This window comes from Parasteatoda tepidariorum, chromosome 5 (genome assembly GCF_982258835.1).
Source record: "Parasteatoda tepidariorum strain Cologne lab strain chromosome 5, Ptep-v5.0, whole genome shotgun sequence".
Lineage (NCBI taxonomy): Eukaryota > Metazoa > Arthropoda > Arachnida > Araneae > Theridiidae > Parasteatoda > Parasteatoda tepidariorum.
The window spans coordinates 5610791-5629023 of record NC_141759.1 but is presented as its reverse complement, the minus strand read 5'-3'; the positions used below and the strand labels follow the sequence as shown (position 1 = coordinate 5629023).

General features: G+C 32.8%; 1 protein-coding gene across 9 annotated transcripts in view; it reads right to left on the bottom strand.

Moving 5' to 3' along the window:
* Positions 1–274: 274 nt before the first annotated feature.
* Positions 275–18233, bottom strand: part of Acsl (Acyl-CoA synthetase long-chain) — a 73126-nt gene continuing 55167 nt past the window's right edge. For all 9 annotated transcript variants that reach the window (XM_016047777.4, XM_016047780.4, XM_071184901.2 and 6 more), the window contains 11 exons: positions 17992–18069; positions 15126–15195; positions 14461–14519; positions 14163–14227; positions 11859–11930; positions 11630–11769; positions 10338–10510; positions 7612–7686; positions 6324–6512; positions 3929–4204; positions 275–1145 (listed from right to left, as the gene is read on the bottom strand). In XM_016047777.4, coding sequence (XP_015903263.2) covers positions 964–1145; positions 3929–4204; positions 6324–6512; positions 7612–7686; positions 10338–10510; positions 11630–11769; positions 11859–11930; positions 14163–14227; positions 14461–14519; positions 15126–15195; positions 17992–18069 — 1379 coding nt within the window. In that variant the 3' untranslated portion in view covers positions 275–963. The remainder of the gene's footprint in view (positions 1146–3928; positions 4205–6323; positions 6513–7611; positions 7687–10337; positions 10511–11629; positions 11770–11858; positions 11931–14162; positions 14228–14460; positions 14520–15125; positions 15196–17991; positions 18070–18233) is intronic.

The window sequence follows — 18233 nt, the reverse complement described above, 5'->3', positions numbered from 1 at the left end:
AATCATAATTTATAAAAACAAAAATATGTTAAAGCACACAATCCATCACCATTTTATTTAATCACGAAAATCTTCCACCCAAAGGAGGAAGAGTTAGAAAGTATATTATGAATACGAGAATCTATCTAAAGGTTTGGGTAAAGATTCCCAAAGTCCTATTTTTTCCAAAATGTAAAGAAAAAAAACTTTATAATCCTTTATCTAATCCTTTTGTTATCTAATGCTGTAAGAATCTTATATAAATGAAAAACAAAATAACTAAAAGCAAAACACATAACAAAACAATGAAAATTTAATATGTTACATGTAAGAGTACATATACATTTGCATGTACAAGCACAAAATAAACTTTTGTGAACAATGTAAAGGTAACAAATTTTTAAGTTAAGTTCTGGACGCCAAACATGAAAGGCTGATTGCATTCAGATATGCCAACATGAAATTTTTAAACAAATGAAGGAATGTTATTTTAAAACAACTATATAGTGCTTAATTACTGTCCAGCTATCACGAGATGAGTTTCCTTTTTAGATGAAAACAACCTCACAAAGAGCCCATCTCAAGATTGCCAGATAGTAATTAATTAGATAAGCTCTTTGATGAGATAAGCTCTTTTTATGAGGTTGCATTCAAGTAAAACGGAAGTTTATCTCGCGATTTCCAGACTCTATTTCAAAATGCAATTAATTACAACAACAATGCGAAATATAATTAATACGAAACTCTACAAAGAACGAAAAACATCTATAAGGTTGAATAAATATAAAATGCATTTCAGTAACACTAAAATTCGTAAAAAAAAAACAGCATTTTTAATTTAAAAAAAAAACCTTAACTGCTGAAACATATCACATTAAGTACCTCTGAAACAAACAATGGTACAATCTCTATAATCGTATAATCTCATTCGCTTCACAATATCAAAACAAAGACTCAGTTCGTTGTAATGAGACAGATGATAGGCTATGTCGATTTTGAAGATCCATTGGTATTTATATTATACATTTCGTTGATGGATTTCTGATAGAATTGTTCAATGATTTTCCTCCTAATTTTGAAAGCAGCAGTGACCAAACCGGTTTCTGGTTGCCATTCTTCGGCGCACAGTTTCACTTTGGTTGGAATTTCTGTTCGTTGCAGTCTGCCTGTTTAAAAATAGAAACAAATTAATTAGTGGAATTGAAATAAATGTACAAGGTGTCCTAAAACTTATGAAACAAGCAAAGAAAGACGAATTTATGAAAGATTTTTAATGATTCGTGAAGTGAGAATACAGAATGGGAAACACAATGGAGAGATTTTTCATAGCATTATTAGTTTCCCTGTTGGTCTGAAACGGCTCAGTGGTTAAAAGATACAGTAAGGGATGTGTCATTGTAAATGAATATAGTTCCACCCCCTGTGAAGTTCATCCAGCTTCGTATAATGGTTATCAGCTTTTACGGGAAGATAAGTCTGCTTCTGCCCAATGCTCACCCCATTTCCACAGTCATGCGCTGTTTACCAAATTGTTTAACCTCAATCTCTATGACCCCTAGCCCCAAAACGGGTTGTTGTTTCGGCAAATCATAGCATTGCTTAGGGGTTATAAAGGTAGTGAATCGCTGTATTGCTAAGGGGTTATAAAGGTAGAAAATCTCAGCAAATAAAGATAGCAAAATGTTTCTGCAAATCGAAGCATTACTAATGAGTTCTAAATGCAGCAAATCGCAGCATTGCTAAGGTTTTATAAAGATAGTAAATCACTGCATTGCTAAGAGATCATAGAGGCAGCAAATAAAGGTAGATTAATGTTTCTGCAAATAGCAGCATTCAAAGGGTTTTTAAAGGTAGCTTTATTATTAATATTAGACTAAAGCTTTGAAAAATCTTTAATGATAGAATAAGCATACGGCATGGAATAGCATAGAAAATGACGTCTGTGTTTTTTTTTTTCGACATCTATGCATTTTTTCATTCTTCTGGTCAAAATTTGCAACTACCATTTTCTTATAAATGTAACGGAATTCTACTGATATATTATCAGTTTTAAGCCGTGGGCGATTGCTGGCATACTTCATTCGACCTATCGTCTTGAAAAAAAAAATTTCGTTTTAACGAACAAAAACAGGGGGAACAATGAAGAGCTTCGTTGAACTTTATTCAGTTTAAAAGTAAAGGAAACTAATAAAGACATTCGTTCTGGCTACCAAACATGCATCGTAGAGAAATAAACCAATTTCTAAACATACCAGAATGTAAAATGGTATTTTCGTCGCTTCTTTCATTTCAGAATGAAAATTTGATTGTTCAAATGTAAAAAGTCAGTATAATTTGAAAGAAACTTGTGATTGCGACAAATGCACGATTATAACACGTCAAGAATTTAGTCCTCTTGGTAAAGAAATGATCTACCGTTAAAAAATAATTCAAAGAAAAGTGTCCTCTGGATCTCATACAGATAAGCACCTCATGTTATTTTATTTTATTTTATATAACCGCCGTTGAACAGCTGACCCAATTTCATAGGCTTACGACTACTAATGCTTAACTCCATAGCCTTGTCATTTTGAACCCAATCCAGAAGACAAGGAAACTCAGAATTGGAAGAAATTTGCTTTCATGGAGGACTTTTTGATGCACCTAACCCGCATTTGCGTTACATGGAGAGGAAGTCCACTAGAACCTCCCACAGTTAGACTGACTGCAAGGGGACTCTAACCCATGATCCGCCTACTACTGAGGATATATCACGTCAGCACTGTGGACTGTGCAAACCGGATGCGAAATTCGTATCGACTGGGATTCGAACCCAGTTTGCTTCGTTGGAAGGCAAACGCTTTATCCTCTGAGCACACCCGATGTTATTGGAAGTTCTCAAAGAGCACACTGCATTAAGATATTGACAAAATCAATGAATATAACAGGTTCGTTTAAAACTACTTTGTTTTCAAGCGCAAGTAGTGACATCAGTTTTGGATCCATTATCTTCTTTCTCGTTAGAAAAGAAGGGAAAAAATAGGTAATGAAAAGAGCATTAAAGCTGCCACTTTTAAGCTAGAATGAATTAGAATGAATAAAGAGTGTATAGCAGAATAGCTGGAACCATCTCCATTGCACCATGCTTAGACAAGATCATGAACTCTGAGGTAACATGATAAAACGATGCTTTGAATTATTACTGCTATTTAAAAGAAGAGAAGCATGGAGACATGAGACCAGTGTCTGCCTAAACAAAGATTAACCTCGATGAGGTAATAAACACCGTATGACTCCTCAAGAATAAATATTGAACAACAAATATGCAGTTTGCATTACAGTCTTGAATTGAAACTGCTTTCTTATTGACTGAAAAATTTCACACAGCAACTACCAAGTTCTAGAAAAGTGGGGAACAATTAGAATTATCAATTAAAATAATAGAAGAAAACAGAAATGTGTGGTATAACGTGTGTATACCACACAGAAATGTGTGGTATACGCGGTATAACGTAATCTGTTTGAAAAGAAAAATAATTTAGTCCCTCCAAATATCAAAATCAGATACATTGTTTGTCTACAGATGGCTCTGTTAACTAGAAAAGTGAGACATTATTTCTATTGCATTAGCTTCACAGACCAAATCTAATTAAAATATTTATTCGGGGGTGATAAAATCCTCCCCCACACTCCCCCACGTCATTTTTGCTGATAGCGGTTATTTTTAAAATAGTTTCTCAGTTCGCAACATCATCTGTTATCGAACTTAGCAACTATTTTTGAAACTTTATGAAAATAATTTCCCTTCCTACCTAAACAGAAAATAACAACCACATGTTTACGTTTTCTTCAGTTTTTTTTCTCTCTTTTCTTCAAAGAAAAATTAGATTTTGAAATTTTGACATTCGGTTCCAATGAAAAGCATTGCTTTTTTATTAAAATTTCGTTTAATAAGTGGAAAAAAGCTTACTTTTTTGCCCTTGCTCAACTATAGCCTTTGTGTAAGCATTGATGATGGCCGGATCTTGACACAGTTCATGCAAAGAGAGTTCTCCTTTACCCAGACTTTTTCCCAAAACCTTCAGCTGCTCGACGCTTGGAACGACCAGGGCAACTAAATAATCATGAAGACCATTGCCCACAACGCAGATGTTGTCTACAAGTGGGCAAGTTTTCAATTCTGATTCCACTTTGCCAAGTGATATGTACTCACCGTATTGGAGCTTCACCAGGTCCTTCTTTCGATCTGAGAATGAAAAAAAAAAATCGATTAAGAGAGCTCTCGTCTCGACCAAACTAAACTGTCGAGAGAGACGGAGGGAAAAAAAATTCAAAATCTGGTTTTAATCCTCTTTAACTGACAAAGAATATATATATTTTTTCCGTTCAAATTGTTTGATGCATGTAAAATACAACACCCAATCAGAGTTTTGGATTTAAAACTTGTAGCAGTTTAGATACTCCTTCATTTTTTTTTCTGACAAAATCATAAGCCTTCAGCATTTTTGAAAATTATTCGAATAGTATACAGTAGTCTGCTTTTAGATTTTGAAAGAAGAAAAAAAACATTAAGTAACTCTAAAAGATTTAATTAGATTATAATCCAAATCTGTTTTTTTTTTCATTTAAAATTTTTAAACTCATCAAAAAAGCGACATATGTATAGTATTAAATGATTTTATCGAAACCGTAAATCGCATTAGTTTATTGTCTCAAGTCGATAGAAGTTCTAAAAAGTTATCAATCGCTATTTCTAGTCAATAAGGGAATCCCTTTATTTTTTACCTATTTTTAAAAACATGCCCGTGAAATAGATACTATACCATCAAAAGTTTTTAATGTTCAAAAAATATCCCGAAAACGTAAAATCCAAGATGGCGAGTTTAACGCCCCTGCAAATGAGTTAAATTCCCCAAACTCGAGACTCTTGCAGTTACTAATAGCTGGGGTATTTATCAAATTTTGTATCACCGTGTTGTTGTTGGAAATGTGCTCTTCAAACCGAGACTTAAATAGAGACTTATATGTCGAAAATCAGGGCATAAACCAGTATTCCTTTGCTCTAAGTAGTTGGAATTTTAATTAAGGATTTTAGTTTTTTTCCTGCTAAAATCATTAAGCACTGCGCTTCCTTTACGTAACTTGATTTTTGAGGGTTATTCTATATAATTTGAGTATTTCTAATAATTTAGTAGAGGAATTTTATAGCACCTAACCACTCCTAAATATTTCGAAATTTATTCTAATTCAATGTGTGGAGTTTCTATCAAATTTCTTCCCACTTTTTTCGAATCTCCCTTTTTAATTATGTTTATCAAAATTGTTCTTCCATAATTATTATTATAACCGTGGTTGCACAGTCCACCAAATTTTTGGGTTTACGCCTACCAATGCTCAACTCCGCACCCTTGTAATTTTGAACCAAATCAAGAAGACAGGCGAACTCCTCCTGGATCACGTATTAGGAGAAATTTGATTTCGTGGAGGACTTTCCGATTGAAATCACCCGAATTCTCTTTACACGGAGGAGAAAACCACGAAAACCTCCCCCGGTTAGCTGGCCGGCAAGGGGACTAAGCCACTGAGGATATTTTACGTCAGCACTGTGGTCGGTATAAGCTGGGTGCGGAATTCGTATCGACTAGCCCTCGCTGGGATTCGAAATCTTTACTTCTGTACCATTATTTAGTGTTTGGACACTGAGGAAGGTTCTTGTTTATAAAGTCGAATCAATAGTTTGTTTATTTTTGCACTTTTTTTATTTATTATAACCGTTGTTAAGCAATTTATTCAATTTTGAGTTAACTACCGATGTTTAACTTCGTAGTCTTGTAATTTTGAACACAATCTAGAAGACAAGGGAACTCTTGGATCAAGTATTGAGAGAAATTTGTCTTCGTGGATAGAACTAACCCCCATTTGCGTTACACGGAGAGAACAAAACAACAAAAACTTCCTAAAGTTAGCTTACCGTTAAGCGGACTCTAAAATATGATCCAGCAACTACTATACATATATTACGTCAGCGATGCGGTCGGTGCAAGTGGCGTGCGGAATTCGTCTGGACGAATCATGGCTGGGATTTGAACCCGGTTCCCCCTCATTCTACGGCGAGCGCTCTATCCCCTGAACCACCGCGAATCCTGTATTTTTATTTCTACGTTATTCACATTTTTCAGTATTTAAAGCTCGGTTTTAATTTTCTCTATTTTTTGCATGAATCTGCTAACATGGTATTATTTTTCACATGGGAGCACTAAGCGCTCCCGGTGAAGCGACATAACTTTTTATTCTCCATGATTTTTCGATGAGCTGTATAGTGCGGAAGCGGAATCACCCGTTACCATACTAAAAAGGAAACTAACCAATAATTTTGTATGTTCCATCTGGGTACATCTCTCCGATATCACCGGTATAAAACCATCTCACTCCATCTTCTTCTTTGAAGCATTCTTTGGACAGGGCATCGTTCTTGAAGTATCCCGGGGAAACACAATCTCCACCAATCACAATCTCGCCCCGGGGATGGGGCTTGTCTGTCGCATGGTAGTTACCTAAAAACAAAATGAGCATGCAGTAAGTAAAATAGAATCATTGTTCTACAACACATTAAAGCAAAATAATCATCTGTTACTATGCAACATTACAAATTTTATACCACTTCAAGTAGAATGCATAGTAAGACAGTTAAACACTTTTGTACAGGATAGTTCAGTACAGAATTTATAAATTTGGATGAGAGGTAGTGTACATTAGAAGTATTGAAAATTGTACAAAATCCCATGATCTAGAAGTTCACTGATACTTTATTATGAACTGGCTGTTCATACGCACTTGAAACGACAAAAAATATGATGAAAAAACGCTATTGGCCTAAAACACAATTTGAAAAATCGTATTTTGGTTTTTATACACCTATAAATGCTGTAGACTTACGTACTGTTTTATACTTGAAGATCAGTATGGTTCTTTGTAATGGTTGTTATTAGGGCAACATGCAAATATCAGTAAGACTGCTATGGGAATCCAAGCTAATTTTTAAGGCAGAGGGTTCCGTTTATTGTTTTTTAGCGGCTCCAACTATGGCCAAGAATACGAATTTCAGTCAACACACGTCAAAACACGTTTTTATATGGCGGACCCAATCACACTCCATCCATTCATCCACAGATCCTAAGTTTGACCTGAACCAGAGAGTGACCACTCTCCAATTCAGTACCCCTGCAGTATTGGTTTGATATGAGAACTTGGAGGATTCTGTGATCCTACAGATTTAACGTGCACCAGTCACCATTTAATACACGGAAATTCTTTGGGTGGCCGGGATCGAACTCACCAACACGAGCCTAATGTCCTACCCGCCAGGCAATCCCGGTCCTTTGTTATGGCAGCTGAAAGCAAACAAATTACTGGAGCGGTAAAAAATTTTAGAAACTAGACTAGACATTCGGCAAAGGTTTAAGATCAATTGTTTCAAATATACGGTTTTTAAAATGAATTTTTTTTATTCCTTTGTTTTTAATCAATGAAAAATTTTTTACTTTGTGTTAAGTTTGTTCTGTTATGTTAAGTAAAATGCTTTAAAACCGAAGTTATTCCACTAAAGGTATTAGCATACATAATAAACAATGAGGATTTTATTAAATATTTTACCTTCGGGCCAATCCACAAGTTTCATGTAGCAACTGCTAAGTGGCGCACCACAGCGTCCTGTGCTGTAATCTTCCACTAAAAATCATAAATGTCATTAGTCTCAAAAAATTTACAAACTTTGGCCACTTTTTTTTTGATAAAAGAATTCACAAGTACTGCAGATCGGAAGAACATCAAAGTTACCTTGATTATATGCCACAGCAACTCCTAGTTTTCTTAGGAATAAACTTACAATATTAAATACATGTTGAAATTAAATAAGCTTATAACATAAAATAAAAGGGAAGTCGAATAAGCTTACAACATTAAATAAGGAATGAACGTGTGAAAATTAGAGCATTTTATGAGAATTGAAGAAATATGTAATGAAAAAATTAAATTGTGAAAATTGGAATAAAATTGTAAAAATAAGAATGAAAATATGAAATTTTTTTAACTTTCTAGAAAAACTGAAAAAATACAGATTAAAAAAATGCGTGCAAAACTATTTTTTTTAATCAAAATATTTTATTACTCTTGCAGGTATATTTTTTTATTGGAAATTATTGCAATTAAAATCTTAATTTTCATTGATTTAATAAACATAACTAAAAGTTTAAACTTTTGAAGCAATAGCCATCTTTACAAGTTATTTTCAGTTGTCGTTTAGTTTTGGATTTATTCAAAGTATTTTCAGATTGCATTCTGAAATGCAATTGAAATTAAAAATTATTTTGAAAAAGAAATAATTCAAACTGATATTTTATTATTTAGAAAAGAATAGTACAAACGTTTCAGTATTTAAGGTTGATTTTCGAGTAAAAATTTAATTACATCTTTTATTATTATCACAATACGCTTTCAAACTTAGAAAGTAATTATTTAATGAAGAAAACTGAGTTAACATTTTCGATTTATAGTTATTAACTTTCAAAAATGTTTGAAGAATAAAAATAGAAACCAGTTTTTCAAAACTCTTATAAAACCATTTTAATAATTGTAACTTGTTTAAAATATACTAACCCTCAATTCCAGATTTCATTAAATAACAAGTATTTACTATCAAACGATAAGTATTAAAACAAAAAGAAAAAACATTAAAATGAAATACATAGATTCCAGAATTAAAGAGTAATTTTAATCTATTTTGAAAACAAAGTACTATCGAAATATTTCATAAAGTTTTTTTTTATATTTTTTTAAATTTTTTTTTTTAAGCGAGTAATGCTTTTGCCCTAAATGTATTTAAAGAAGCATACTTGTATGCCTACAAATCCTTGAGCTGTCTATACCTCGAAAGGGAAATAAAAAAAAAAGGAAGTCAGTTATTGTAATGAAACAAAACTCTGAATTCTAAACATGAAAATTAAATACGCCATTTTTTAAGCCAGAAAATATTTATTATTTCCAAAAAAACGTTTGTTCTGCATTAAAATATTAAATCATTGATAATTTAACACCTTTGCAATAGGGAAAATATAAAGATGCAAATAGGGTAAATGGGGTTAATGAAGTTATTCGTTGTTCAGTTGTGTACAATATGTCAATTCAAAAAAGTCATAGATTTACTACTTTTTATGAATAATTTTCTTTGTAGAAAAAGTCGCTTCACTCGGTCTTCACAAGTGAGGTATTTTTGGAAAATAGAAAAAAGTTACAATTAGTTAAAGGGTTTAATAACAGATGGCATTGCGAGCCTCTGATGATCAGAGCTTTCAGTTCTAGCGTCAAACAAATCAAACGAGGTTGCCCTATCATATTATTAGGTCTTAAGTCATGTGTTCAATTAAACAACGTTTGTTTCTGTTATTGGAATATCGCAGGTGACATTACAATCAAAAGTCATTTGCATTTCTCAAAACATACTCCATACAGCGCCATCATTTAGTAACTTTTGTAACTAAATTATTTAATTTTGCATTTTTCACAAAATATTAAAAATTTCTTCATTTGTTTCAGAGATTTTCAAATTCGAAATCAGTTAGTCTGCCACTGAAAAGTTTCATAAAACAAAACAGTTTTGGTAGACTAAAATGGGATACCTACCAAATGACGTAGTATGGGTATCTCGATCCTGATTGGTTGTTGAAACGTGGCATTTGTTCACGGTAGTAACTGTTTTTTACATTTTATTTCTTGTAAGCCAAGCATGTCAAGTATCAATTCTACGTACTATATTCTTTCATTTTATATTTCTAACTCAACACAAAGACGGGCACAAAGCTATTGAGATCTTAAACAAGCTAATGCATTGAAGTTGACAGGTACGCAAAAAGAAAAATCACGGTTACAATAAAATACATAAACAAATAATAAATCTAAGTTAAGTAAAAGACGTAGATGAGAAAGAATTTTATTTTAACAAATTCAATTTGTGGCACGGACCTGTATTTATTTAACTTAACTGTAATGAACTTTTTAACTTACGTGGAGAAAATTTAACACGCCGTTTTGCTTACAAACGATCAGCTGGTGCTTACGTCATTGGTCACGTATATGTGGTCTTCTTAAAGTGCAAGTAACCAATCGCGAAACTGAAAAATAAAAGTGCTCTTTCCCTTGGGATATTGTCACACTGTGGTATTGATGCTGCTCTTTTTAGTTTCTTGATTCCTGATAACAATTTTCGGAATAGCTCAGAAACCATATATTTGACCAAAAACTAAAGATTTAAACTTAACGCTACTACGTTTGCACTTGGTGCTATTTTTTTAAGTACAAGTGATTAGGGGGTTGTAATTACTTACATGCCATTATTGTAGCACTTGCGGCTGTTTCTGTCATGCCATAAGCCTGAACCATTCGGACATCGAGGCACATTCGGATGAAGTCGTGAGTGTCTGGAGAAAGAGGGGCACCTCCACAGGCCATCACTCGAACGTTGCCACCAACCATCTCCTTAATCTTATTAAATACTAATCTATACAAAGAGTTAAACATAAATGTAAGTATAACAATAAAACTATATAATAGAGTATAATAGAATATGTGTAACAATAAAACTATATGAGAGAAATAAAACGACAATCGGTGGCCTAAACTTTTAAAATTGAGAATGCAAGAAAAAAAGAACCATTATTTTTTCCCAGATTCTTTTTTAGAAGTTTATAATGGTTCATATTTTCTCTTTTTTATGATGTTATTATTCCAAGCAAAAATTTCTATCAGGCTACCGAAATAAGTTTAAAATTTTGAAAAGAAAGGGGAAAAACAACGAACCATTTTTAACATTTATGCTGACATAATTTATGAACCTTCATAGCTCATGGTTGCTTAATTTAAAATTTTATTTTCACGAATTTTTTTACATAAAAGGGGCACCAAGAATATAATTTAACATACATGGTAAAATGTATATGCAAAATATCAATGATAAGGCTCTGGAGAGATATAGGCATGAATTCGGAAATTAAACTTTAATACTTTATTTAAGAGGTATAAATAATTAATATATTACTTTAATTATTACCTCATTAATTTACATATTACCTTTACATTATTTTAAATTATATTTAAGAGGCAAAAACAGGAGTTCTGATATATAAGATGTGCCCTGAAGGACATCCTATAGGATAAATTTTACCCCACGAGGTCAGTTAAGAAGAGCGCTATACAGCGGGTAAAAAATTTCATGTGGTATTTTGTTATAGCTCCATTGGTATTTTAAAATTCAAAAGTATAGAGATCAGTATGTTATAGTAAATCTAGAAAAAACTATAAAATTTTAAAAACTGATAAAAAATCTTTTCAAACTATGAAAATGCAAAGAAATTATTTTAATAATATAAACTATTTAATAATATATTATATTATGAATAATATAATTTATACTATATATTATCGTCCCCACTGTATGAACTCTGGTAGTTCTACCATAATATGTTTGCATTTAGATATTTTGAAAACATCTTTAAAATTCTACATTTACTAGTACTGTCTCAATCTATTCATTATATTTTAAGTAATTACGTTGATGAAAAAATATGACAAAGCGAATAGAGTCCTCTGAGGAAATGGCGATGATAATTCAGTTACTAACCTGTTGAGTATTGGAGTTTTGAAGCCTTTTTTGTGCCAAAAAAGTTTATAATTCATCGCAAATTGAAAGAATTGTTGAGCAAAAGGACTTTTCTTTTTCATAACTTCCATCACACCCTTTCTAATTCTGTCGCACATCAACTGAAAAGTAAAAAGTAGCAATTTGTAAAATAATCTGACAACATAACCCTGTTACCATTTTAATTGTCGATTTGCATTTTAGAACTTACCGGTACAGCAATCATAATCGTTGGTTTGAGCAATGATGCATCTCCTTTGCAGCCAGGCATAATACCCGTTGACTGAAATAAACAAAAAATCATAATGAGTAAACTGTACGAGGCATAAGACAAGAGTAGGGAAATTTTGTTAACGGTTATTGGCAGCATATTTAATTTTATTTAATAACCGTCGTTGAACAGCCGCCCAATTTCGGGTTCACGACTGCTAACGTTCAACTCCGTAGTTTTGTAATTTTGAGCGCAATACAGAAGAAAAGGGAACTGCTGCATCAAGAAGTAGGAGGAGTTTGTCTTCGTGGAGAACCTTTTTAGGCAACTAATCCACATTTGTGTTACACGGAGAGGAAAATCACGAAAACCTCACATGGTTAGGCCGACTGCATGACTAACCCATGATCCGTCTGCCCCTGAGAATATTTTTTACTTCACTGTGGCCGATACGCAGCGGAAGTGGAATTCGTATTGACAAACCATCGCTTGCATTCGATCCAGGTTGACTTCATTGGAAGGTGAACGACCACCATGGCTCTGTGGTTAGTTTTGGAGCACATGAAGTGCATTTTCGGTGAAAAAGTAGAGAGAGATGGCGATTTACAAACTCTCAATCACCATTTTTATTATTTGTCGCCCGGTGGGTACAGTTTATTTTGTTTATTTTGACCTATAATACAGGGCATACCGTAAATGCCGTGATCTGTACTTCCAAATCCTTGTCAAATATTAAATTGAAATTTCAGACTTAATATAAATGAAAAATTTGTATTTAACCCTTAATAGGACACTTCTATTGGAGTAATGCATTCCTGTCGACTTTTACCTTTCCCGAGGAAATCTTTCGAGAGTGGCTGAGAAAGATAAATTGAAATGCAATGTTGCTAATGTCACAGGCCATTAATTGCGATTGCTCTTGTTTTCCAGTGGCGCCATCTATGGCTGAGAATCCGACTTCTGCCACACCCATACGCCACACACGTTTATAGGACGGACCCATTCATTCATCTACAGTTCTCAATTTTGACCTAAATCAGAGAGCATTCCCTCTCCAATTTAGTCCCTCAGAGGTATAATTAGCTATGGGAACATGATGGACTTTGTGACCCAGACAGATTTAACGTGCACGAGTCACCATTTACTGCACGGGGAGTCTTCGGCTGGATTTAAACTCCTGTTCTCACAAATTGAGCTCAGTGTCTTTTCCAGCCAGGCTATACCGGGCCAATGAAGTGCAATTGTAGAAAAAAAAGTAACATTACACAATTGCTATGGCCTACAGTCATTTTCATTTCTGCAAATTGCTCTTATAAAAGAGATTGATTTAATTGCATTTATTAGTAGCAAAATTATATTAAATAAAGTTTACAAATCCGAGAATTGAAAAGGAATTTATAAGATTCTTTACCCCAGTAATTCATAAAATGAAAATCTTCGGAGAATCTGCAGCTTCATGTAACTATGGTAATATGTAAAAATTTTTTTTTGTAGTTAGATTCACTTAGGAAAGATTAGCGTATTGCCCAAAATTAATTTGGATTTTTAAGATAAAGTTTCGGAATGGTAAGACGAGAGGGAATTTCAAAATTTTACTTAGTGAAAAGAATTGTTTTTATGCTTAGAAATAACAGTCTTTATAAATTATTTGCTTGCAACAACAAATAAACTGGATAAGAAAAGATTACACCAATGCACAAAGAAAAGAAGCTCCCCAGTATTATCTTTTCCCATCTCTAAACTAACATTTACTCACATTTATGTAAAACAAGCCCTACGTAGATTTTTTCCCCCTAAGTTATCAGAAGATGACCATACAAATCATAGAAAGGACAACATCTTTCTATAGAAATTTTTGAAAAAATAATGAAAATGGTGGGAAGCATACTTCCCCCAACTTTTAAAACTTTAAACTAGGAAAAAGAAAAAACATTATTAAATTATTATTAAAAAACATTATTAGAAAGAGAAGTTAGAAACATATGTTTCACTGTCGGAGTAAATTAAGGGCTGAAAGAAGATTCTTAGAGAAACAGTAAAGTTTCATATCGTGATAAAAATTGGTTCACATGCTTTCAATTTCACTCTCCTCAATAGCTATTGTCAGATTTCGATAACGTTTTCCTTTTATCCACTTAAGTATATTTTTTTATTTGCAAACTTTATTTATTATTTATTTTAATACATTTTAATATTTATATATTTCAAGAAACAATCATAAAACTGATCAACAGAAAGACTTTAAATTTAAGATAAGTGCACAAGGTAGTGCATTTAGCAACTAACTTAAAACTAAAGACTTACCTTATCTGTTAGAGTAATTGGTGAGGAGTAACCGACAGGGACACCCACAACAAAAAAGTAACATTCTATAAAAAGAATCAGGTATTAAACATACAATTCAACGCAGATCAAAATTTGTGCATTAAATGTTTGAAAATGTAAAAAGGATAACAGATTTCTAACTTAGCTTTATTTTTAAAATATTGCTTAATTTATTTTAGGAATTGAAATTAAAATATTAGATTATTCTAATTGTTAATATATAATAATTTTAGAACACACACAAATAATATTAAAAAAAAACAGACAATATTTTTACCTGTCGTTATTTCAAATGTATGAGCTAGAGGCAAATATGCAATGTAGAGATCATTTGGCCTAAAAAGAAGTATTTAGACTAAGAATAAAAAGTAGCTAAAAATATTTTTCTAGCATAAAATGATTAATTATAATGCGAATATTTATTAAATTTAAACAAGCTTATTCACAAAATTAGAAAAGGCTACAAAAAATGTCGTCACATCTTTCCTAATTGTTGGAAAGAAATAGACGATTATAAAATGTCCTAATATTGCTCATAGTAAAAACTTTCACAGCTCGAAAAAATATTTAAATATTCAACAAAATAATGAGGTGCAAATTTATGAGGTGAAATTCTTTGAAAGTGCAGGTTTGTTGAAATTAGTTACAAAATTGTGAAAAGTTTGGAAGATTTGGAGAGATACGGAAAAGAAAAGTCCGACGTTATCTTAAATAAATAAGTACTACTAAAACAATAACTAAATTAATAAAATCAAAAATATCTTAGCTTTTGCGTTTTATTTACACAAAAAGCTTCTAAAGATCTTTGACAACTAAAGCAACATAATGATGTCCTACCAACAGCTGCTCTTAGTTCATAATTGTTTTTCTATTCTAATTTATATTGTACACGCTTTATTACAAAACAAATATTTAAAAGAATTATTGTGAAAATCAACATACTTAAGGACAGGAATGCAATCTACTATTCCTGATGCAGTGACAACCATGTTTTTGTGAGTCAGCTTCACTCCTGAAAAATGGATCAATTTGCTATAGGCATTGTTTATCAATTAGCTCAAAAATGTATCAATTTGCTATAGGCAATTTCTATCAATTAGCTCATAAAAATGCATCAATTTTCTATAGGAATTGTTTATCAATTCACTTCTGAAAAATGTATCCATTTGCTATAGGCATTGTTTATCAATTCACTCTTCAAATATGTATCAATATGCTTTAGGTATTGTTTCATTAATTCTCATTAGTACATTCCGAGGTGTTTAACGTAGCTCACATCAACATTTAATGGTCTGTAAAAGTATCAGTTTGAGAATTAAGCAATTTGTTTAAGATTGTTTTTCCAAGGCTGTTTTTCGTCGTCACATGAAAAGATGCTTTTTTGTGAATAATCTGATTTTTTGTAACAGCTGCAAGTTTGTTCGTCCTGACTGTTAGGTCAAGTTCAGCTTATCTAAAGCCAGCGCTGTCTCTGCTTAGTTTGAAAATGACGCTAAACATAATAATGGAAGAAAGTCACAGCTCTGCGAAAATGAGAAACGTTTGTGGTCCAATTTCTTAATATTTAAAAACTTACTCAAATGCTGAATTACCTGGACTCAACAAAATCTGCAAAAACTGAGAATAAGGCAGCGATTTTAGTAATATCATCTAAGATTTTCATCTAAGAGGAAAGATGTCACCGAATTGGCGGTTTTAAATAAATTTTAATAACTGAAATTTTTTAAAGTTATTTGTCTGTTCTAATGCTCAAATAATTCAATTACTGATACAAATACAAATATGATTTTGATAATTTAAAAAATATTAGTAACTATTGAACTGTTTTTTGTAATTAAACATATCTTTTTGCTTATAGTTCGTGTATCATAAAGAAATATATAATCTGTACAATTGTTTCCTCTCTGAGTCGAAAGGTTAATTATGAAAGCGCCATGATTTGATACATTTAATGAATGTATCTGGATATTGAATACCTGGCGAATTAATTCGAAATTTAATTTTTTCCTGTTGCTAAATGATAGGGTATGAGATTTTTAAAGTGTTGGAAAATCACGCATCTGCTTCCATAGTCTACACCAATTGCTTGCGCGGAAGACACACATGGGACCATAGGTCTCACTGATGGTTTCTGCTGGACCTATATGCATTCAATCGAATCCAAAAGACTCATACACAATCAATTTGAAGACTCATCAGTACAGCACGGGCATAACCCATTAAAGGGTATGCGACTAATAATGTTCCAAAGCATAGCATTGTATTTTTAAACCTAACCTAGAAGTCAAAGACTTCTATATCAAGGCTTCTGGATCAAGACTTGAAACAAACTAGCCTTCGTGGAGGATTTTTGATACAACTAATCAGTATGCGCGTTGCAAGGAAAGAGACACCATAAAACCTCTCACGGTTAGAACGACGGCGAGGGGATTCTGATCCATGATCTGCCTACTATTGAGAATATTTTATACTAGCACTTTGGTCGGTGCGTACCGGAGGCATAATTCTTATCTACTAAGCATCATCAGGATTCAATTTTTGGCTTCCCAAACAAGACGGATAGCCTATCCCCTGAGCCACATTGCCTCTGCATGGCACAATTAATGTTAGAAATGGCCCTTGTAATATAAGTTTTCAGTCAGACGTCCGTGTGAGAGAAAATCACACATTTTTCAGATAGGTATAGAGAAATAAATCAGTAAAGAGATAAATTTGTAGCGGAAAAAAATACGTGAACTTAATATTACTTTTTATATATTTCTAAAATCTCTCGCCACCACTTTGAACAATGAGTGCTTCAAAGCCGTAATATCTCTGAGGATATGTGGATATGAGGATATGAGGACTCAGCCAGGCGACTCTGAGTCACATTGGCGAAGCGGGTTCAAATCCCAGCGTTATTTGGTCGATACGAATTCCGCATCTGGCTTACACCGACCACAGTGCTGTCGTAAAATCTACCCAATCTACTCAACTAGGTCAATGGAAAAAATTGGAAATGGAAGTTTCAAAAATTAAGGTGGAAAAATTCAATATATATTTAAAATACTCAAAGCAGACGACTATAATAAAGACCAATGAATACAAGATTGATGAAAGCAAAACAGATATCAAAAAAGATACGCAAAGTTATCAACGAAAAAAATTGGATAAGTAATAAAGGTGAGAACAAGAAAAACTGCGGTAGCAAAAACAAACAGTAGCCGGATGAGGCAAATCAAAACAAGATCTGTTTGCCGTAATTTTTGAAGTCAATGAATATTTATTATTGAAAAGTGTATATTTCTATTTCAGTTTCTTGAGATTATTCATTGCATACAATACAAAAGTAACAAAATAAAACTGTGTTAAAAATGAAGTTTTAATCAGCAGAATGCCTTGGATTTGTTAAGGTGTTTTTTTTTTTTTTTTTTTTTTTTTTTTTTTTTTTTTTTAAATATCCGTCGTTAAACAGCCGTCCTAATTTTGGGTTTACGACTACTAATGTTCAACTCCGTAGGCTTGTAATTTTGAACCAGTCCAGAAGACAAGGAAACTCCTGGATCAGTATCCCCAGAGGTATTGATTTGTTATGGGAACACGGAGGACTTTGCAACTCGACAGATTTAACGTACATCAGTCACCATTTACTACACGGGGAGTCTTTGGCAGGTGGGGATCAAATCCACGAAATCTTGGACATGGGTCCAGTGCCCTACCAACCAGGCTATCCCAGCTTCTTTGTTAAAGTGTTGGGATTGCCTTATAATCATCAAAAAATTCAACACTTTCATAAAATTTGTTTCATGCATTTCTAAAATGAACTTACCCTTTGGAATGCCTGTTGAACCACTTGTATACATTATCACAGCTATGTCATGAGGACCTGGAGGATCTGGTTTAGAAACTGAAATTAATAAAATAAACTATCAAAATAAATCAACTCTAACAAAATACGCTCTGAACCCTTCAAAATCTGATTTTCTCTTTCGATTTCTGTTTTCCGGCACGCACTGACGGCGGAAAAAAAAGGTCAGGCCTGAAATTAGGCACGTGATATTGACCCCTTGT